This window comes from Loxodonta africana, chromosome 19 (assembly GCF_030014295.1).
Source record: "Loxodonta africana isolate mLoxAfr1 chromosome 19, mLoxAfr1.hap2, whole genome shotgun sequence".
Taxonomy (NCBI): domain Eukaryota; kingdom Metazoa; phylum Chordata; class Mammalia; order Proboscidea; family Elephantidae; genus Loxodonta; species Loxodonta africana.
This window is the reverse complement of record NC_087360.1, coordinates 43,444,075-43,467,792: the sequence shown is the minus strand read 5'-3', so window position 1 is coordinate 43,467,792 and position 23,718 is coordinate 43,444,075. Positions and strand designations below refer to the sequence as shown.

Sequence of the window (23,718 nt, the reverse complement as noted above, 5' to 3'; positions counted from 1 at the left end):
ACACATCATGCCTAGATTTTTGGGACACAGCAAGGTTTGGCCATGATGTAGCAATAGATACAAAAATAAAAAAGACGAAAGGGACGGAATCAAAACATTAGCTATACAACTCAAACAGACAGAAAGAGAACAGCAAAGGAAGCCCACAGTCACCAGAAGAAAGGAAATAATAAAGATCAGAGCAGAAGTAAATGAAATAGAGAATAGAAAAACAATAGATAAGAATCAACAAAGGATCGACAAAATTGATAAACCACTGGCCAAACTGACAGAAGGATAATAGGAAAGGACCCAAATAACCCAAATAAGATATGAAATGGGGATATTACAACAGACCCAACTGAAATAAAAAGGATCATAACAGAGTACTATGAAAAACTGTACTCCAACAAATATGAAAACCTGTAGGCAATGGATCTAGAAACATACTAGCTACCTAAACTAACAAAAACTGAGGTAGAAAATCTGAACAGACCCATAACAAGAGAAAAGATAATAATATTTTTTTTTTTTAGCATAACCTTGATACCAAAACCAGGCAAAGATACCACAAAAAAGAGAAAATTACAGACCTGTATCTTTCAGGTATATAGATGCAAAAAATTCTCAACAAAATTCTAGCCAAAGAATTCAGCATCATATCAAAAAAATAATACACCACAGCCAAGTGGGATTCATACCAGGTACGCAAAGATAGTTAAACATCAGAAAATCAATGTAATCCATCACATGAATAAAACAAAAGAATCATATGATCATCTCAATCGATGCAGAAAAGGCATTCGATAAAGTCCAATACTCATTTTTGATAAAAATCTCAATAAAATATTTATAGAAGGGAAATTCCTCAACATGAGTCAGGATCGACACAATGGCAACTTTTTTTTTTTTTTTTTAATACAAGACCCTGGTGGCGTAGCGGTTAAGACTCCGGCTGCTAACCAAAAGGTCAGCAATTCAAATCTACCAGGCACTCCTTGGAAACCCTATGGGGCAGTTCTGCTCTGTTGTATAGGGTAGCTATGAGTTGGAATCTACTCAGCGGCAATGGGTATACAAAAGCAACAGCCAATATTATTCTTAATGGAGAGTGGTTGGAAACATTCCCCCCGAAAAGAGAAACAAGAGAAGAATGTCCTTTATCACCACTTCTATTTAACAGTGCTTGAAGTCCTAGCTAGAGAAATAAGGCAAAAAAAAAAAAAGAAAGAGCATCCAAATAAACAGAACTATGAAAAGGAAATTAGGAAAGCAATACCATTTGTAATAGCCACTAAAAAAATTAAAAACTGAGGAATAAATCTAACCAGGGGTGTTCAAGACCTATACAAAGAAAACTCCAAAACACTACTGCAAGAAACCAAGAGAGACCTACATAAATGGAAAAATGTACTATGCTCACCGATAGGTAGACTAAACATTGTGAAAATATCAATTCTACCCAAAGCAATTTACAAATACAATGCAATCCCAATCCAATTACCAACAGCATTCTTTAATGAGATGGAAAAACTGATCATTAACTTTATATGGAAAGTAAAGAGGCCCCAGATAAGTAAAGCACTACTGAAGAAGATGAATAGAGTAGGAGGACTCACACTACTTGACCTCAGAGCTCACTATACAACTATGGTAGTCAAAACAGCCTGGTACTGGTATGACTACAAACAGAATGAATAATGGAACAGAATTGAGTGCCCAGATGTAAATCCAGCCACCTACGGTCACCTGATCTTAGACAAAGGCCCAAAGTCCATCAAATGGGGGAAAAGACAGCCTTTTTAACAAATGGTGCTGGCAAAACTAGATGTCCATCTGCACAAATATGAAACAGGACCCATACCTCACACAATACACAAAAACTAATTCGAAACAGATCAAAGACCTAAATATAAAACCAAAAACTATAAAGACCATAGAAGAAATAATAGGGCCAATGCTAGAGGCCCTAATACACGGTATAAATAGGATACAAACCATAACTAACGATACACAAACACCAGAAAATAAGCTAGATAACTGGGACCTTCTAAAAACTGAACACTTAATGCTCATCAAAACACTTCACCAAAAGAGTAAAAAGAGAGCCTACAGACTGGGAAAATTTTTTTTGCTATGACAAATCCAACAAAGGTCTAATCTCTAAAATCTATAGGAAAATCCAATACCTCTATAACAAAAAGACAAATATCCAATTAAAAAATGGGCAAAGGAAATGAACAGACACCTCACCAAAGATACTTCAGGTGGCTAAACGACACATGAGAAAATGCTCACAATCACTAGGCATTAGAGAAATGCAAATCAAAACCACAATGAGATAAGTTCTCAGTCCAACAGATGAATCGATAAACTATGGTACAAGCACATTGACAGAACGCTAGGCAACAATAAAGAACAACGATGAACCTGCGAAACATCTCACAAAGTGGATAAATCTGGAGGGTATTGTGCTGCGTGAAATATGTCAATCACAAAAGGACAAACACTGTTTGAGATCACTATTATAAAAGCTCACGAAAAGGTTTCCACACAGAAAGAAACAATCTTTCATGGTTATGAGGGAGGGGAAGAGTGAGGAGGGAAAAATACTAACTAGACAATAAATAAGACAGTACACAGTACTGGGGAAGTCAGCACAACTTACCAAGGCAGGGTCATGGAAGCTTCACAGACACATCCAAACTCCCTGAGGGATCTAATAACTGGGGTGAGAGCTGTGGGGACCATGGTCTTGGGAGGACATCTAGCTCAATTGGCATAACATAGTTTACAAAGAAAATGTTCTACATCCTACTTTGGTGAGTAGCGTCTGGGTCTTAAAAGCTTGTGACTGGCCATCTAAGATACTCCACTGGTCGCACTCCGTCTGGAGCAAGAGAGAATTAAAAAAAAAAAAAACAAAGACACAAGGGATGGATTAGTCCAAAGGACTAATGGAACACAACTACACAGCTTCCACCAGACTGAGTCCAACACAACTAGATGGTACCCAGCTACCACTTCGGACTGCTCTGATAGGGATCACAATAGAGGGTCCAGGGCAGAGCTGGAGAAAAAAGTAGAACAAGGTTTTAACTCAAAAAAAAAAAAAAAAAAGACTGGGCTTACTGGTCTGACAGAGACTAGCGAAACCCTAAGAGCATGGCCCCTGGACACCCTTCTAACTCAGTACCAAAGTCACTCCTGAGTTTCACCCTTTAGCCAAAGATTAGACAAGCCCCATAAAAGAAAATGAGACTAAATGGGGACACTAGCCCAAGGGCAAGGACAACAAGGCAGGAGGGGGCAGGAAAGTCGGTTATAGGGAACTCAAGGTCGAGAAGGGGAGAGTGTTGACACGTCTTGAGATTGGCAACCGATGTCACAAAACAATATGTATATTAATTGTTTAATGAGAAACTAATTTGCTCTGTAAACCTTCAGTTAAATCACAATAAAAAAATGCAAAAAAGAAAAATAATAATTGTATGATCTCACTTATATGAAACACCTAGAATAGGCAAATGTATAGAGACCAAAGTTTATTACTGGCTAGCAGGGGTGAGAGGGAGGGGGAAAGACAGAATCATTGGTTTGGAGGGACTGAGCTTCTGTTAAGGGTGATGGAAAAATTTGGAAACAAATAGGGGTAATGTCTACACAACATAAAGAATGTAATTATTGTCATTGAATTATATATGGAAAAAATGTTGAAATGGCAGATTTTTTGTTATACACATATATACTTGCATGACTTAAAAAAAAAATACTCCTGCCAAAAGTAATAAAAGCCAAAAGTATAAGCAGTAAAAGAAAAAACTGATAAATTAGCATTCAATGAAATTAAAAACTTTTGTACCTCAAATGGCATCATCAAGAAGTTAAAAATAACCCACGAAATGAGAGGAAATATTTGCAAATCACATATCTGATAAGGGACTTACATCTAGAATAGATTTTTAAAACCTTTTAAATCTAAATAGGAAATATAGCCCAATTGAAAGGGGCAAAGGATCTGAACAGATATTTCTCCAAAGAAGATACATGAATGGCCAGTAAGCACATGAAAGCATGTTCACCTCCTTAAGGAAATGCAAATCAATACCATAATGAAACAACACTTCATACCCACTAGGATGATTAATATCAAAAAGAGAGACAATAACATGTATTGGCAAAGATGTGGAGAAAGTGGTTCCCTCATATATTGCTGGTGGCAATGCACAATGGTGCAGCCACTCGAAAACAGTATGGGAATTCCTCAAAATGTTAAAACAGAGTTAATGCCTAGGTATCTACTCAAGAACATGAAAACATACATGCACACAAAAACCTGTACAACAGTATTCACAGCAGCATTAATCATACCTGAACCTCAAAAACATAATGTGAAAGTAAAAGAAGCCAGTCACAAAAGACCACATGTTGTATGATTCCATTTACATGAAATGACCAGCACAGGCAAATTTAGAGTGACATAAAGTAGACTAATGGTTGCCTAAGGCTGGGGGAGAAGGAGTGACTGCTAATGGACAAGAGGATTCTTTTTGGAGTGATGTATATGTTCTAAAATTAGATTATGGTGATGGTTGCTCAACTTTATAAATATACAAAAAAAAAAAAACACTAAATGGGGGTAAAATTTATGGTATATATGTATCTCCATAAGCCATGTTAAAAATATTTTGAACTTCTCAAACACAAAGTATTTCCTGAAGTCCTGCCCCTCAGTTTTTCTGAAAATGATCATCTATTTGCTCTTAAAATCTGCCACTCTATAATGAGAATTAAGAGAGTTGCAAGCCTGAAATGGATCATAGACCATCTCATCCAGAGGTTCCCAATCCCTGGGCCAAGGAGCCTAGAAAGTCTTTAGAACTGAGAAAAACTGAGCACCGTGTATACATCAGTGTTTGTAACCTGAGCAAACAAATCAAATATAGCTGCCTACTGTATTTCAAATGCAGATGCTTCTGTGGCTAAAAGTGCACTGAAATTCATTACTAAATTTATGGTAACTCTTAATTACTGTCTTGGGTTTTTGAAAAGCTTCTGGAGGTTACAAATTTTACTCTTAAAGATCTTCTAGTGAAAATTCCTAATCTTGTAAAGTGGGGACACTGAGGCACACAGAGATAAAATGACGTACTGGCAGAGCCAGGCACAAAGGCTAGCTCTCCTAAACCCAGACCGGTGCTTTCTCCAGCAGACCACATTTAGCATGCTAACCAATACCAAGCATATGTTCCAAACAGGTATCACTCACCTGAAGGTAAATCTAGCTCTACTCCAATCCATGTCCCCTCCTGAAAGTCAGTTGGCCCAATATATCTCACGATGCCCATTTTATTTGTGCCAATGGTAACATATTCTCCCTCTTTGAGCCACTCTGGGACTTCACTGGCTTCTTCAGAGTCTGACACAACTTCCAGTTTTTCCAAGGCCTGTCCCCCAGAGTTGCTGTCACCTGACCCTCCTGAGGCCAGCTGCTCCTCCTCAGTGCTAGAGGAGCAGGAGTCTCCACCAAGCATGCGCGTGAACGACTTTAGCTCAGAGGTTCGCACCTTCTGGATTCTGAATGGAGATGTTGGAGCAGATGACTGAGATAGGAGGTCAGGAGGGAACTGGGGTTTGGAGATGTCTAGCTCCAAGCTGGTAGCTGGCTTCATCTGATCCTTTGGGCTCCCTGGCTGCCTGGTGGCAGAAGAAACTTCTCTTACAGTCTGCTGGCTGGGTGATTCCTTTTGGGGGGCAGAAGTGGGAAGATATGTTGGTGTATCAATGGCAAGGGAAGCACTTGCCAGATCTTTATTCTGCTTCTCAAAGGAAACCAATCCCTTGGCCTTTAATACACCATTGCTGTTATATTGAGCAGTTTGCTTTGGTTGGATAGGCAGTGATGGGAGGCTGGTCTGATTCTCCAGTGGGGCAGAAAGGTGGCTCTCTGCACATGAAACAACAGATGGAAATGAAAGGTCAGTCTCAAGGGGGACCTGGCAGATGGGAGTTGGAGGGGAACTGGGTGCAGCTTGGGAGGCAGCATCAAGGCCAGTGACGAGTGCATCCGACAGAGTTGCTGTGGAAACGCTGTGGGAAAAGTAACCACTGGAGGTCTCACTCAGGGGGCTGGGAGGACCTTCCGGAACTTCTTGGGCCTGGGCATTTGCAGGAAGTGGCTGCTGGGAGGGCACTTTAGCTGGTTTGTCATAGATTTTCACCACAGGGGGAATCTGCACAGTCACTTCTGGTGTCTCACTAATTCCCATGTTCTCTTGGTGAGCCTGGAACAGGAAAGGTGGGAAGCATAACTGTTTAGAATTTAAAGTTAAGGATTCATTTCCCAAATAGTTGAAAATGATTTTGTTGTTGTTAGTTGCAACATTATGGCTTTGACAGTGAAAAGTTCATGGCTTTGGAGTAAGACAGACACCAGTTCCACCACTTATTTCTATGTGACCTTGGCTTTTCACATAATAAATACTGAGTGCCTACTGCACTTAGCAGACACTGTACTATGTACCAGAGGTAGAGTGCTAAACAAAATGGACAGTCCCTACCCCTTCCGTTTCTTCACCTTTTACATAAAAAGAGACCCTAACCTCTACTACACAGGGTTGGTGTAATACAATAAGATCACACTACAGAGTGCGGCACATCCTCAGTGTACAGTATCATCTGAATTCCCTCATCACTCATTACCACCCTCCTGCCTTCCTTCATTCAGGCTAATAACTCTGCTCCCTTGGAAACACAGAAGCCCTGCCCACCACCACTGACTTCTCGAAGGAGATTATGAGAATCATTAAAAAGGCTAAAAGAGCACCTTTCTGCTGCAAAATTTAAATGATGATCTCATCTGAGGATCTGAAAATGCTTTAGACCAGCTTTACCAGCTCATATACACACAAAAATGGCCTTCGGACTGCTGACTGATGGGATTTTACTGGTCAGGAGTCAGGGCAGGAGAAAGGCTCCCACATTCCTCCTCCCTGCAGTCCTCTGCCCTTTCTCTGAGATGCTTTCATTCAGGCTGCTTTTGAAGGCTGATTCCACTTCCTGGGTTAGGGATACCTCTAATGACTGGGAGACAGAGGCTAGGCAGCAAACAGCCTCTGGAGAGGTGCAGAGTGAGGAATGGGATCTGACAGCTGGGGGTGGCCTCCCTCTCACATAACTCTGTGAGTCACTCTAGCAGGACACATAACAAAGCCCATATTTCATGTGGGAGGATGACAGCCATAGTTTATCCAAATCCCACTGTTTCTGAGGTGCTGGTAAAGTGTTACTTTGTTTATAACCTAAGCCAGTTTAAGAAGCCGGCAGATTATCTTTCTATTCCTGGTTCACAATGACAGGGGAAAAGAAAAAGCAGGGACAGTGAATGGGGGTGGTGGGATAGGGTGGGTGCCATTCAGAAAAAGAAATATGTTTTCCAATATTTACGGAAAGATTATTTATATTACAGGAATGGTTATTTTCCATTGAAATACAGGATTTATTTGAACTGGGAAACAGCTGTGATCTATAAGTCTCTTATAGTTCCTTGGCTTAACTCAGTAGTTTGATAAATTATGCATTTTCACATGAATGCTCATTTATATTCCTGTTTCCAAAGGCCCACCTTTCCCCACAAGGCACACTTTCAGGGATGAAATTAACTGCACCTCTTGAGAGTAACAGCCCATTTTTGTGATGGATCTCTAGGCTGCAAAATTTACTAACTCCAATAGATCAATAACTGTCACCAGTATATATACTCTAAAAGATTAGGTGATCCTTCAATCATTTTTCTTCTGCAATTTGTACATGTTTTATTTATTCTTTTCTATTTTCTTTCTAACATCACTGGCCATGCAGAGAAGAATACACAAACAAAACTATTAAGAGACTAGAATCTGAACAATAAACATGATCCCGAAATGGTATTGTTCCATAATCTCCTACTAGGTAAAACCCAATCAGGGTCATTTCAACAACTTCTCCACATAGGTCCTGGCCTGAAGAGTTTGCAGTCTAGGGAAATGCCTTGTATTTATATGATATTATCCCACTTGCTTCCACGTGAATCCTTTGATATGGGCCAGGAAGAATTACCATATTCACTTTACAAAGTTGCTCAGAGAAGTAAAAGAGTTTATTCAAGACATTCAATAAGTGAAAAAGAAGGGATGAGAGGTCAGATCTACAGCAATAACAAAGAGCAGATCAAAGAAGGCAGACAGCACTGACTGGCTACCATGTTCTTTTCTACTGAACCCAAGTGCAGTCTCAGAATCCTCCCATCACAACAGCACTCCAGGCAGCTGCTCCCACTTGCTGGAGTTGATATGTGAGTTGAAACTATTTCCCATCTACGGATTATACGCTAACCATTGAGTCATTTCCAGAGACTTCTGGGAAAGCCCAGCCTTGAGACCACCACCACATGAGCATCAAAGCTGCCCTGAGCTGCAGAGGCCCTCACCAGCAAGGGACTTGTTGTCAGTCTGTCCCACTGGTCTTGGAGCTCAAGGTCGAAATTCCTGCCTCAGCAAAATGACAAATACTACTCATGGAGGGAGAGGGCCACTTGCCAAACACCAAATTTTACTATCTACAATACATACCAAGGGTCTTTTAGGAATAAGTGGAATTCATGGAGGTCTACATTTTCTTTCAAACTATTTAGCTTTTTTCCCTGTTGTTTTAATAAATAAAATTTTCCTGTGAAGATATAGCATTTCCTAAGAGAATGAAAGCACAGTGGGAGAAAATAGGTTTGCTATTCATAAGATTAGAAGTGCTGTTGATCTGTGGGAGATCATAAGAGACTATTTTCTCCCCAGTTTAGCATTAGTCTTTTCACGCTGATATCATGAATCAGAATGAAATGTAAAACTGAGAATTAAGCAAAACACTCAGAATAAGGAGGCTGTTCTGTTTATAGAAATCTCCTTTGCCTAGCAGTGGGCTATTAAAGCAGCAGACTACATTAGCAGTCAGGCATCTAAAAGTTTAGCAATCATATGATTAACAAGTTGAAAATAGAAAAGTGTAACACAGAAAATATAAAGGGAAAAGACAATGATCTATATTCTAGTTAATTGTCAAAACAGTAACGTTAAAATTAAAAAAAAAAAAAAAAAACTGCAGGTGTGGATGAAGCAATTATAGCACCAGGACCACCCACTGTATGTGGTACAGCCACCAGCAAAGGCACCACCAGCAGGCAGACAGACTTACCTCCTCCATCCGTGTCACCGCAACGTCCAGGAGGGTTGACTGCACCATGATTCGTGGCACGGGCTGAGAAAACAAGTGAAGAGGCAAGCAAAACAATAGGTTGGTGAAAGTAACGGATCAAGAGCAGCAGAAGAGAGACCGTTAGAGAATACTGTCATTGAAAAGACTGGAGAGTCAATCAGGAGGACCCACCAGAGCTGAATTTTTACAACTTTTGGCAATTCTAACAAGTCACTACCAATCAGCTGTACAAGTGTAAGGGGCTACATACTACACAGAAGACCTAAGAAATAAGCAAAGGGGCTTACCTCCAGCTAAAGGAACCAGACATATGTTAAAACAGTAACATACATGGTGTATTTTTACACACGCTCGTGCCCCCTCTCTCTCTGGGGTGTACAAATCAGTATTACGGGAATTTATAGACAGAAGTGACTGGGACAGGAAAGATTTTAGGCAGGAGGTGGAATCCAAACCAAGCCTTGATGGCCAGGGAGAACTCATAGCGCAAAAGGAGGATCGGTGAAGTGTAGCTGCAAGAAGTGAGTAGAAAATAAGCCAGTCTTGCTGGAGCACAATTCCAGGGCACAAGACAGAGAGCAGGTGAGAATACACGGGAGGCCTTGGGTATCTGAAACTAAGCTGATTATACAGTGTTGAGAGATCGCTACAGATTCCTGAGCAAAGAAAAAAGAACTCAGGAAGACTGATCCTGCAGTAGAATGCAAATTTACTGGGAAAGTATTTAAAGACTAAGGCAAGCAAATCTGTAAAGAAATTCCAGCATCAAAGCAAGTACGAGGTGATAAGGGCCTGAATTAATGGACTAAAGCAATGAAAGAAGAATGAAGAGAGATAAAGAGGACTTTGTTACTTATAAACATGTGATTGAAAGAACTTTTTAAAAAGTTAAAATTAAAAAAAATAAAAATATAATTAGAGCCAGGGTAAGGAAAAGGGAAGACAAAGGAAGAACCTGGTTTCCAACTGTGAAGGAAAAGAAAAAAAAATTCATTTTGTAACTGCTGGGTTAAAAATGTCAGTTGGACATAGAAGCGGACATGATTCTCTAAGGAAGAAACTGAGAATCTGTCACTTCTGCCTTTATTCCCTCACCCAGTCTTTGGCTCCTTACCAGGTCTTCCCTTTCCAATGCAAGAGTTTGGGCCTACCCTCTGTATACTGGCTTGATTGATGTTCTCCTAAAATTCCTGTTTACTCAGAACCTCAGATTGTGACATTATTTGAAAATAGGATCTTTGCAGATGTGATTAGTTAAGACGAGGTCATACTGGATTAGAGTATGCCCTAAATCCATGACTGGTCTCCTTATAAGAAGAGAGAAGGAGGACACACACAGAAAGAACAAGCTCATGTGATGATGGAGGCAGAGATTGGAGTGATGTAGCTACAAGCCAAGCAAAGCCAAGAACTGCCAGGAACCACCAGAAGCTAGGAAGAAGCAAAGAAGGATTCTTCCCTAGAGCCTTCAGAGGGAGTGTGGCCCTGCTGACGTCTTAATTTTAGACTTCTAGCCTCTGGAACTGTGAGAGAATAAATTTCTGTTGTTTCAAGCCACGAAGTTTGTGGTACTTTGTTGTGGCAGCCCTAGGTAACTTGTTGTTAGGTGCCATCGAGTTGGTTCCAAATCATAGCAACCCTATGTACAATGGAACAAAACACTGCCTGGTCCTGTGCCATCCTCACAATCATTGCTGTTTTGACCCCACTGTTGCTGCCACTGTGTCAATTCATCTCATTGAGGGTCTTTCTCTTTTTTGCTGACCCTCTACTTTACCAAGCATGATGGCCTTCCCCAGGGTCTGGTCCCTCCTGATAACATGTCCAAAGTCCATGGGATGAAATCTCGCCATCTTCGCTTCTAAGAAGCATTATGGCTGTACTTCTTCCAAGACAGATTTGTTCATTCTTCTGGCAGTCCATGGAATATTCAATATTCTTCGCCAACACCATAATTCAAAGGCATAGTACACTCTATAAGTTCCCCTTTAAAGAGGGCTCCATCCCAGTATATCAAATACTTAATTCCTTGTCCTCTCCAACAGAAGGAGTCAAAATTGGGTATATGAATTTCTTTCTGGCACAGGATGAGCTTCTTTCCTTTCGTTCAGTCCGTGGTGAGCAACGGCTAGCTGCTGAACTATTATCTAATTTAAAATTCCTAGTGACTTAGATTTCATATCCATCAGGTTTCCCTTCTCTGCCCTGAACACTCCAGTTCCTTCCAGTTCTTGTGGTATACATGAGTGCCTGAGGCTCTATGCATGTGATCAAGACTCTCCAGACAGAGTCTACAAGCACTAAGGCTGGGCTACCAAAGTCTTTCTTCCTATTGGGAGGACCAAATCTTTATTTATGGGAGAAGCACCCACTAGAAACAAGATAGCCCATATAGCTGGGGATTAACCTGAGTTCACAAGTGCCAGATATCCTTGTTTTTGTCAATGGTACCACTATAACCAACCATGGTTGAGGGACTGCTTTTGGGAGAAAAGTATTATAGGTGATTAATTCAGGTGAAGATAAGGGAACTGTGATAGGATTTTAGGCAAGGCACAGAAGAGAGAGATGGTTAAGTAGGAAACAAACAAGATTAGGTCAAAGGATGGAAAAAACCAAACCAAATCCACTGCCGTCAAGTTGATTCCAACTCATAGCGACCCTAGAGGACAGAGTAGAACTGCCCCATAGAGTTTCCAAGGAGCACCTGGCGGATTTGAACTGCTGACCTCTCGGTTAGCAGCCGTACCATTTAACCACTACGCCACCAGGGTTTCCAAAGATGGAAAGACCAAGGAAATAAACTAAAGAAACATACACTTCACCCACAAACACTGGAGAGTTACTAGAGGTTTTTAAGGCAAGGGAGAGCTAAGATCAAAGGTGTGTTTAAGAAAGACAATGCGAGTGGCCATAAGGAGAAGGGAAAGGAGAGAGGATGCCCTGGTGGTAGCAAGGCCATTCACGTGACAAAGGCTTGAGCTACAAGGCCTTCCAGCCTCTACCTCAGTTCCTCAACAAGAGAAGGTTCTGTCTTCAACTGCCTTGGTACGTTATTCCTTCCACCTCTCTTACAGCACTTACAGCATTCTCCCTCACATACTTTCTGTTCCCTACTCTACTGTAAACTCCTTGAGAATGGAGATATTTTCAAGCAAGTATCCTTTACTCTTCCACAGTTCTTGGATATAGGAGCTGCCATCTATATTTTATTTTTCCCCACAATATCTAAAAAACCAAAACCAAATCTATTGCTGTCAACTCCGACTCACAGCAACCCTACAGGACAGTGTAGAACTGCCCCCATAGGGTTTCCAAGGAGTGACTGATGAATTCAAGCTACCGACCTTTTGGTTAGGAGCCATAGCTCTCAACCACTGTGCCAGCAGGGCTCCACAATATCTAAAGTACCCCACAAATGATAAGACATTCAGAATATAATTCTTAGTAGAGGCAGAAAAGAAGTATTTTAAACTCAAGTTCCAAAATACTTACATTCTTCAGTTAAATCTCATTTAATATAGACAAGACCTGGGAATAATTACCCCACTAAGATGAAGCTTACCCCATTAAAGCATAAAAATTTAAAAACCCCATCAAGGATGAAATGTAATGACCTAGGATGAAGCCTGTTCTAAAAGTATATCATTCTTGCCCTCCTAAAGAGAGCACAGAAACATAATTTATAACTCAGAATAATTAGAGAAACCCATTAGATGCTTAATAAATATTTGCTGAAATAAATTAAAAAGATTGACTGCTACTCTAAGCTGGATCCAGGGCAAATCACGGGGCTTCCTGATGCCCATGGCTCTTCGGTGGACTTCACTGGCTCCAGACAACTAAGCTTAAGTTTTCCTGTCTACGTCTCACAGACTTTCTGCCTCCTCCCTATCAGTGACCACTTCTCACTGTCTTCTAGTCTCCTCTCTCACTGAGGGTGACTACTTCTTGAACAGGCAACATAAAGAAGCCCAATCCCACCACCACCACTCAGATGAACAGTGAATCAGGTTGGTTAAACATTTCTGAAATTTCCAAAAACTGTTGAAAATAAGATTAGATCAATTCTGAGTAGGTACTGAATGCAATGTCAGATATTTTACCATAGCTACTTCTATGGTTCAAGCATTAGTAACTTCATGGTGCCTCCCTAGGTAGTGGCTGCTGCCAGATAGGCTACTCTGGATAAGTGAGGTTACTTTTAATAGGATAGAAGTGGATACTTCCCCAACAGAGGACATTTAAAAGGTACATGCTAAAGAGAGGGGGGTAGAGATGATACAAGACTGGCTGTGTATTCATTTTTACTGAAGCTAGGTGATGAGTACGTATGCATTCGTTATACTATTCTTTCGCTTTTGCATATTTCAACTTTTTTACTTAATAAAAAATTTTAAATATATGCCATTAAAGTAGAAGATCTTAACTGGATGGGGTTTCTAAGCTTTTAATATCTTGCAAGAATAAAGACGACTACAGACAAAAAGCTAAACAAATACCAGGTCAGGTGACATTTTTACAAAAGTTGACAGAAAAAAATCAAGTCACCCATTAAAATATTATCCTATAACAGGCTCTACCACCCATCTGTCAGTTTGTTATACTGTGGTGGCTTGCAAGTTGCTTGATGCTATAAGCTATGTCACCGGTATTTAAGATACCAGCAAGGTCACCCACGGTAGACAAGTTTCAGTGAAGCTTCCAGGCTAAGACTAGGAAGAAAGGCCTGGTGATCTACTTCAGAAAATTAAGCAATGAAAACTTAATAGATCACAGCAGAACACTGTGTGACTTGCTTACTTTGGACAGGTCATCAGGAGAGATCAATTGCTGAAGGAGTATACCATGCTTGTTGAAGTAGAGGGTCAGTGACAGCAAGGCAGACCCTTAGTGAGATGGAATGACACAATAACTGTAATGATAAACTCGAACATGCCAGTGCCTGCAATCATGAGGATGACACAGGACCAGGCAACGTTTCATCCTGTTTTACAAAGCGTTGCTGTTAAGATCAGAGTTGACTTGACGACAGCTATCTATGAAGAAGAAAAGTGAGGTCCTGACTCTTAATGTTTGAGTTTAGTTAATGTTACAAAACAATATGTGTATAAATTGTTTAATGAGAGCTAATTTGTTCTGTAAACCTTCACCTAAAGTACAATAAAAAAAATTTTTTTTTTTTAAGCAGTGAGGTTCTGACTCTCAATGTATAAATTTAGTTAAAGATTTATTAAGCCTCAAAATTTACAAGCCATTGACTGTAGGGAACACAAATATTAGAAAGACATGGGCTTTGGTCTCAATAGGCTGAAAATCTAGTTGGGAGGAGGGACATGTATGCAAATAACTGAAACAAAAGAATACAACAGGTATTAGAATGGCAGTTTCAAAAGCTGACAGAATTCAGAGAAGGTAAAGATCACTAGTAGAACAGATCTAGAAAACCTTCATGAAGGTAATTTTATTTTGAGACAGGCCTTGGAAAATGAGTCTTTTCCAGGGTAGAGATACGAGTAAAAGAAACATTTCGATATAAACAGTGGCATGTTAAAGGCGGAAGGGCAAAAGAGCCATTTTTGTATCTGAAGTGTTCTCTCTACTCACATCTCTACCTGTGAAAAGCAACTCATTCTTCCAGGTCTTGGGGAAGAAAGAATGATCTAGCCTGACCAGCACTGGGTAGAGGGAAGAAAGGTTAGGACCATGTGGAGGAGGCCACATGAGCTTATGGTTGATTTTCACAGACAATAAAGAACTATCAACTGAATAAAAGCAGCACTAAGAGCTATGCTTCCAGAAGATTAGTCCTTAGATTGAGGAGATGCTAAAATAGGGAGACCAGTTAAAAGCTTACTTCAGTGGTTCAGTGGAGAGTTAACAAGAGTCTGAACTTGGATAATAAGAGGAAAAGAAAAATTGAAGTTGAGAGATATGAAAGATATTGATACTTGGAAACAACTGGCTGTGGAGGCTGAGGAAATACAAAGAGTCAAAGATGACGTCCAGAAGTATAGATGACAGGGGGAAACAAAGATGGTAGTATTGGTAAACACAGTGTGAGTGTCTGTACGTGCACTTGTGCACATACGTGCATGTGCACGTGCAGGAGTGGGAGTACCGAGCTTACTATATTAGACAAGGGTCTATGATGAATTCAGCAACCTTACTAAAAAAAAAAAAAAAAAAGGGTAACAAAAATACCTACAAAGTATACTTAAATCTTCAGGGTATCATTTGTCCTTCACACATAATAGCTCAAATTTCCAAATGTGTATTATTTTTATTTTAATGCTCTTTTACATATCCCCTGAGCTGGCAGTTGCCTCCTATTTCAGGAGCTCAAAACACTTCAGATCACAAATTCATTAATCATTACAACACATCTGCTAAGTATTAATAAAAATGACTGCAAAGTATTTTGCAGCTATGTTAGGGGAAAGTCCCATGAGATAAGTGAATATAATTATCTACACTTCACACTACGGAAATCAAGGCTCAGAGAGAATTTACCAAATGGTTAAATGCATTCAGATTGCCCAGTGAGTTAATGACAGAGATGGAAAAGGACTGAGTTCTCCAGTGCCAGCTGACCCTGCAATCTTCTGGGTTGTGCTATCTAGTGAGCATTGCTAAAACCTAACTGACGAGTAGGTTACAGGCAATAGAACCGTTTAAGAAATACTACAGGGAAAAGGTGATGGTCACTTTTCATACCATATCCAGTAATTTTTTCTTAACTCTGGCCTTAACATACCACATGAATATAGGTTATAACAGTTCAAAATTTTATGACCATGCATACAAGGTATTTGGAGACCACTTTGCCTATAAGAATAAAGCTTAAACTGCTTAGTGTGACATATAAGACTCTCATCTCTCCATGAGGTTGCACCCTTTTCTTGCTCTTCATGTTACACCATTCTGAATTCCCTGGATACACTGCTTTTCCAGACCCTTCCTCAAGCTGTTCCTTTCCTTAAGGAATCATGGTGAATTTGTATTTAAATGATCAAGAATGATCTACGGTTCCTGAAATTGCAAAGAGAAATGCTCACTCCCTTCATTGTTTCACCCCAGACATACATACAGGTTTCAGTATCTATAACACTTTACTTAGCTATTTAGCTGTTTACCTATCTACAAGGGAGATTCTCTAAACTGCAAGCTCTTTGAAGGGTAGAGATTACATCTTAGTCATCTCTGCCTTTGCATACACAAAACACCAACTTAATGTTTGTAGAATGAATAACTTAAAATGTGACACAAAGAAGGTTGAATTGTGCAGACAAAGTTACATAGATTTGGAAAACAAGAGATATTCTAAAAGTTGGGCATAGGAATATATAGATGGGGAACAGAGATAGAGGTTGAAAGAAAAAAATAATTTTGTTTAAAAAATTCCACAATAATGGATTTTTGATGCATTTTTTCCTGTTGCAAAAGAACTACCTTCTAATAATCACCCTTTACCCTGATTCAATAAGTTCTTAAATGTCATTTTCTAATGGAGGCTAAGTTAATATGATCCTCTAAGTCTCTTTTTCTTTTTTTTTTTTTTTTTACCAATTCTGACCAGTGATTTAAATTCAGACATAGGAAATTACCTTTTAAAGGAATACACAAGATGTAAAATTTACTTTTTGCTACAAACGAATAGTAGTGAACTTTTACTGCTTTTACTGTTAAAGTAGGAAAAATATAAGAAACAAAAACAAGGAGTGGTGGTGCACATAATAAAAAACTTCTAAATCCTTTGAAAGCATTCTGATAAAAGTGACAATACATAAAATCTAAATTAGCTGCCATCAAGTTGATGCTGACTCATGTCGACCCCTGTGTCAGAGCAGAACTGTGCTCCACAAGATTTTCCATGGTTAATTTTTCAGAAGTAGATTGCTAGGCCTTTCTTCCAAGCTGCCTCTGGGTGGACTAGAACCTCCAAACTTGCATTTAACAGCCAAGTGCATTAACTATTTGCACCACCCAGGAACTCCTGGATAAAATGTGTAGTTTCCTAAAGATTAAGCTCAGCAATAACAATGACACCAGCATTTTTTTTTAAGGATATATTAGTCAGAGCAAGGGTGGTTGGCCTGGAGAAGGAAAATGGAGAGTCACAGGAGAAAAAGCTAATAGCAAGCGTCTAACACTGGTCTAGTCGCTGATTCACCCAGCCAGCTCCCCCTGCTCACAAAACAGCCTTATGGTTTATACTCTGGCTTTCCAGGGGGATCTGGACAAGTGTGTTAGCCATAACGATGCCAGCATTTTTGTCCATCTGGCAGTTGTATTTCTCACTTTAAATGGGTAACTTTGTATTCTAATTGATACATTAATCCTTTGTGTAAATGTGATCATCTCTGGGACTCAACATTTGAAAATTAAATCCTGGAATGTGGTGATCCTGTCCAGATGAATTCTCTAAGCAATACCACTCAGAAAAGCTTATCGGTTGGCCACCAACTGGTACCCACTAGAGACACCCTTATCCAACCTATCACACGCCCCTTTCAATCAGTGATGTTAAATAATAATGTGTGTCAAGCATGTGAAGGTGACTTCCGATATTAAAATCCCCCCTGAGGTTTTTAGGTACTTGAATAGAGGCTTCCCGTTTTATCTTCCTCAAATCCACCCTCCAAACTGCAGCCACGGTAAGCATTTCAAAATATAAATCTGACAATGTCACTCCCCTGCTTTAAGGATTTCAATGATTCCCCTTTGCCTGTAGATAAAATTTTTAGATAGGAATGGGCAAGAAAAGGAAACATGGATGAATAATGCTCGTGTATTTCCACAACTTGTCCAGTCCCTCCTTCAAATATTTTACTGATTCATACATTCTACAAATATAATCACTGGCTTATTTTTAATCAATTTCAGCAGAAATCTCTTAAGATCATATTTGTGCACTAAATTTTGCTTTTTTAATATAAATCTGAGTTCTTTTCAATGTTATGCATAATTCGTTATGGTCCACAAAGTCAAACACCTTTACATAGTCAACCAAACACAGTTAAACATCTTTCTGGTATCCTCTGCTTCCAGCCAAGATCCATGTGATATCAGCATTGATATCCCTCATTCCACAACCTCTTCTGAATCCAGCTTGAATTCCTGGCAGTTCCCTATCAATGTACTCCTGCAACCGTTTCTGAATTATTTTCAGCAAAATTTTACTAGAACGTGATATTAATGATATTGTTCAATAATTTCTGCATTCCATTAGATCATCTTTCTTTGGAATGGGCACAGACATGGATCTCTTCCAGTCGGCTGGCCAAGTAATTGTCTTCTAAATTTCTTGACACAAACAAGTGAGCAGCTCCAGCGCTGCATCCATTTGTTGAAACATCTCAATTGGTATTCCATCAATTCCTGAAGTCTTGTTTTTCACCAATGCCTTCAGGTCAGCTTGCACTTTTTTCTTCAGTACCATCGGTTCCTGATCACATGCTAACCTCCTGAAATGGTTTATTACCAGTGAATTCTTTTTCCTACAGTGCCTCTGTGTATTTCTTCCATCTTCTTTTGATGCTTTCTGTGTCGTTCAATATTTTCTGCAGAGAATTCTTCAATATTCCAACTCATGGCTTGCATTTTTTCTTCAGTTTTTTCAGCTTGAGAAATGCCAAGCATGTTCCTCCCTTTCGGTTTCCTAACTCCAGGTCTTTCCACATTTCATTATTAATACTTACTTTGACTCTAGAGATTGCTGAAAGTAAAGAGGACTGATGAGATCAAAGACTACAGCCATCAGTATGGATTACACCTCAACATAAAGAAAACAAAAATCCTCACAACTGGACCAATAAGCAACATCACGATAAACTGAGAAAATTTGGAAGTTGTCAAAGATTTCATTTTACTTGGATCCACAACACCCATGGAAGCAGCAGTCAAGAAAATCAAACGACATATTGCACTGGGCAAATCTGAGGCAAAAGACCTCTTTATTTAAAGCGTTAAAAAGCAAAAATGTCACTTTGAGGACTAAGATGCACCTGGCTCTTGCCACGTTATCTTCAACCACCTCATATGCATATGAAACTCGGACAATGTATAAGACTGAAGAATTGACTCATTTTTACATTTTTAATGGTTGCAAAAAAAAAATCAAAAGAACAATATTTTGTAACATAAAAATTCATAAAATTCAAATTTCAGGGTCTGTAAATAAAGTTTTATTGGAAATAGCCACACTCGGTCATTTATGTACTGTCTATGGCTGCTTTCACACTATAGCAGCAAGCTGAGTAGTTCCAACAAAAACTGTGTGGCCAACAAAGCCTAAAATATTCATTAGTTAGACGTTTACAAAAAAAGTTTACAGTCCCAGGTTTAGAGAAACATACAAAAGTATATAATGCCATTCCCTGAAAACTGACTGGCAGAATGAGGTCTCTTCAATCGACCTCTATACTGCCTCAGAAACTCTTTTATTTGCTCCAGTGAATTTTAATAATAATTCATTGTTTTCCAGATCAGCTACTAAACCTGATTCTGACAACTTTGTCAACTTGGTCTTTCCAAGTAAGTCAATACAGGATCTCTACATTTCTGGGTCAAAGCCAGAGGGCAACATGTTATGATTTTGGAAAATTAAAATAAATATAAAAGTCTTCTAACAATAGTAAGAATGCCTAAGAATTCATCACTAAAGCAATTTAACAGAAAAAATTTGCACTGAATTAAAAAAATAAAAAATCTGTGCTACAAAAGGCCTATGCAAACTTCCCTTTCTTAACTGGAGAACAAGTGAATGTAGCATACCATATACACATATATTTATGATGTGGGGTATAAATTAGAGGTAAAAAATGCTCATACATATTAAATCTAAAATAACCTGAAAGACTAAGGAAAATTGAAGACTAGAAAAGAAGACACATCCTTTTTCTTCTTTTATTTATTTAAGATAATGAAATCTTATTCAAAATGCAAGGTAAGCATTTATATAGTTCAATTTTTTTTTTTTTTTTTCATCCAGGGAGTCCATGTGTGACTAACTTAAATAGCACCCTGTGTAAAGGGAAGAACTCGTAGTTTGTTTTTTTCCCATTTTATATATGGCGGAATCAGTGTAATGAAAGATGGACTAACTATGCAAGCATCTTTTCAATTAGTAGCAGAGATGTGCAGGAGATTGCCTTCTCTATTCAAGGCTTTGTCTACCTAGAACACTTGAAGCCATGCTGAAGTAGGAGAAAAATATCTTTGTGTTTAATAAGGCAGTCCTAACTAAAACGGGCTACTGACAAGGAGCAAACACTGAAATAAAGGTAGGCTGGAAATGTGACTGTACTTTTGGTGGGGTAAATTAAATCTGACCATTAGCTGTTTAGGCCTCCAGATTAATCAAAGAGGCCATTTGGAGTCCCTAAGTTTGAAACACATAAATAGCTCTATCTGAAGACAAACTTCTAAAAACATGAAAAAAGCTATAATGCCAAATTAATTCAATCTAACTAATTAGAGAGCAGGAAGCTCTTACAATTATTTTATGTGCTGTATGAGAAACACACTTGAATTTGAGTACAGATTTCACTAATTGCAGTTCATTATTTTCCAGATTAGTTAGTAAGCTTACATCAGAAGGTCAAAGACAGCAATTTTGTCAGTTGCTACCTCCTTCAATGCAGTATCTTTGCATTTCTGGAACTCAGACAGAAATTGATTATGAACAAAAACAAACCATCATAAAACTAGAGACATAGGCTTTATGAATATGTTCAAATGAAGAATTCAGTAAAACATAAGAATATTTGTTCTTAAGTCTTCAGAATCAAATATTAATTTCTATTTTACAAGAAAATATACATGAATCTTTTCAAATGCATTAGATATACAATATTGAAATATAATGCCAAGAAAATGATAGCATCTTGATCTGAAAACCTGCTGATTCCAAAGTACAAGTTAATAAACATTAATCTTTTCATTAGAGTTTCACTACGGATATGTATCTGTGTATCTTTGCATGAGGGAGGGAACTGAACAATCTTGCCTGAAAATGTCACGGACACTCTGATTAAAAGTTTGGTTTTTTTTTTTTTCTTTTTACATAATAATCATTCCTTTATTACACAACTTCTGGCTGTCTTCTACCTCATCTATCAATGAAAATATGGAGAATGACTAGTAGAGACAGGGCCTATTCTATTCCTCTGTTCATACCTGCATTATTTTTATATTCTCAAGAACTTCCTATTTTTTAAAAGCAGAAGTGACAGAAATCCCACTAGTTTTTTTAGAGGGTACCCTGCTATTTACAATTCATTTTACTTACTCATTTAACAGTTGTTACTTATATTTAACAGCTGTTAACTTACTCATTTAACAGTTGTTAACCTTCTCTTTGTTGATTTCATTTCTATCATTCTGACTTTCATTTCCATGCTTTAGCTGAACTAGCTTTAAACAATTCTTCACCTTCTTTGGTGTTTATATCCCTTGAACGCTTATACATAAGTCAGCTCTCTTGGTCATTATTTGGTCAAGCTATAAATAATTCCTTTAACCTTTCCTCATAAATCATTTTTGATGTTCTTCTCTGAAACAATTCCAGTTGGTCAGTGCATTTCTACTAGTAATATATCTAGAGCCAAGTGCAGTCATCTAATTGTAGTCTAATAATTCCAAATAGATACAGGGAAGGGCAGAGTGGTGTTTATGCATGTTATAGTATGAGTTTCTTCATGATTGTGCCTTTGTTTCAGAAATATAAAAAGGAAGTAGTTTTAATATTTTTCATCACAGCGAGGTAAGGAATAAATAGAGAAATTGCTTCAAAAATGATGAAAGGGAAAGCAGGGAGTAGGGTATGTCTGTTTGGTTACCATGTACTGTCTATGTCAATCCCAAACCATTTTGGAGTTTTTCTTTGTTTTATTTTTTTGTGCTGTTGCACACATTATAAACATTAAGCAAGGTTACAGTTTATTCATTGTCTCTAAGTCTTAAGCAATATTAACATCGATATTCATTCCTTCCTATACAGAAGAGTTGATCCAAATTCCTTTTAGGAATGTATACTGATTTGCATTTTTGGGGATTCTATCTTTGATGTTGTTCTAAAACCTACAAGTTTTCTATTCTGAGAGTGCTTATGATATATTTAATAATTATTTCTATAAATTTCTATAGACCACAGAAATTAGTGCACTGACAGGTATTAGCAGCAAATAAAAATCAGAATCAAAACGGAAAGCAAGGCTCCGGGTATATTTGTATTGCTTCAAGCTACTGATAAGCTATACCATTAGATACCTCACACAAGCTATGACAAACTCAGTCAATAAAGAGAGTATCTAGAAATGTTTATCAGCATTTACCCTTGTTTTAGGCTTAGACTGGCAATACAGAAAAAGGATATGGACGTAGTGTCATTTTATTTCTACAATGTATCTAACAAAGTCTCCCATAATCTCTTTGATAGGAAGAAATGTGGGCTGGAGATAGTTGACTGAATACATACAGCTGAAATGTGTTGATTCATAACTCTGTAACTTGAAGAGGGATTTCTAGTTGCATATGACAGATTTCTGTATTAGGCCAAAAATGTTCAAGATTTTGTTTATGACTCAAATGCAGGCAGACTATGCCCTTAAAAAGTGTGCAGAGGACAGTGGAATATATGTATTTTAAAAATAATTACTCAAAAATATCTTGACATCCTAGGAATGCTAAATCAAGATAAATATTTTTAGAAAGTTCTTTAAATATTTTAAACATCAATTACACAATATACAATAAAAGAGAAGAACTGCACTAACAAGTGTGCAAACAAATACACAAGCAAAAAAATCTGGGAATGTTAATTGACCAGAAGCACAATGAGCTAATACTTACTCAGGGGCTTTGGGATGTACACATTCCAAAGAAAGAACTACACATTCCAAAGAAAGAACTGGCCCTTAACTTGGCTCCTGGGAGATAACCTCTAAATCCTTGGAATATCCTACCTGATAATAGTATCTTTATATACCTGGGGCCTTGGGCCATGCCAGAGGATTTATGCTAACGATGTGATTTATGCTAGAGGCCTTGGGCCACAATGTATCTGTTTGACCTCTGGAGACTGAATAACTGAAGTAAAGTCAGATGGGTACACCGTGCCTATGGAACTGATCCCCAATAAAAACCATGGACACTAAGGCTTCGGTGAGCTTCCCTGGTTACCAATACTTCATACGTTTTTCACACATCATTACTAGGCAAATTAAACACTGTCCATACAAATCCACTGGAAGAAGATAACTGGAAGCTTGTGCCTGGTCTCTCCTGGACTCTCCCTATGCAACTTTTACCTTCTACCAAATCATAGAACCTGAGAGTGGTCTTGAGAACACCTGACAGAGTACTAAATCTGATTTTCAAGGGAATAGGACTCCATTATAGAAAAGTTTAGTATAATAAAAAAAAATTTTTTGGAACGCTGAAGAAGTCCAGACTATAAAGCATTTTTCTCAAAATTCCATTGGTACTAAA

The 23,718-nt window shown here is 38.5% G+C and overlaps 1 protein-coding gene across 6 annotated transcripts in view; it reads right to left on the bottom strand.

The window, feature by feature from the left end:
• KIF13B (kinesin family member 13B) overlaps positions 1-23,718 on the bottom strand; it is a 353,402-nt gene that overhangs the window by 22,810 nt on the left and 306,874 nt on the right. For 5 of the 6 annotated variants that reach the window (XR_010318524.1, XR_010318525.1, XR_010318526.1 and 2 more), the window contains 2 exons: positions 9,205-9,267; positions 5,249-6,263 (listed from right to left, as the gene is read on the bottom strand). Coding sequence is in view for 3 of the 6 variants with exons in the window: in XM_064271888.1 (XP_064127958.1) it covers positions 5,249-6,263; positions 9,205-9,267 (1,078 nt within the window). In the remaining 3 variants the exon portion in view is untranslated. Of the gene's footprint in view, positions 1-2,804; positions 2,870-5,248; positions 6,264-9,204; positions 9,268-23,718 lie in introns of those variants that run through there. The other variant, XM_064271889.1, reaches the window with a different exon arrangement.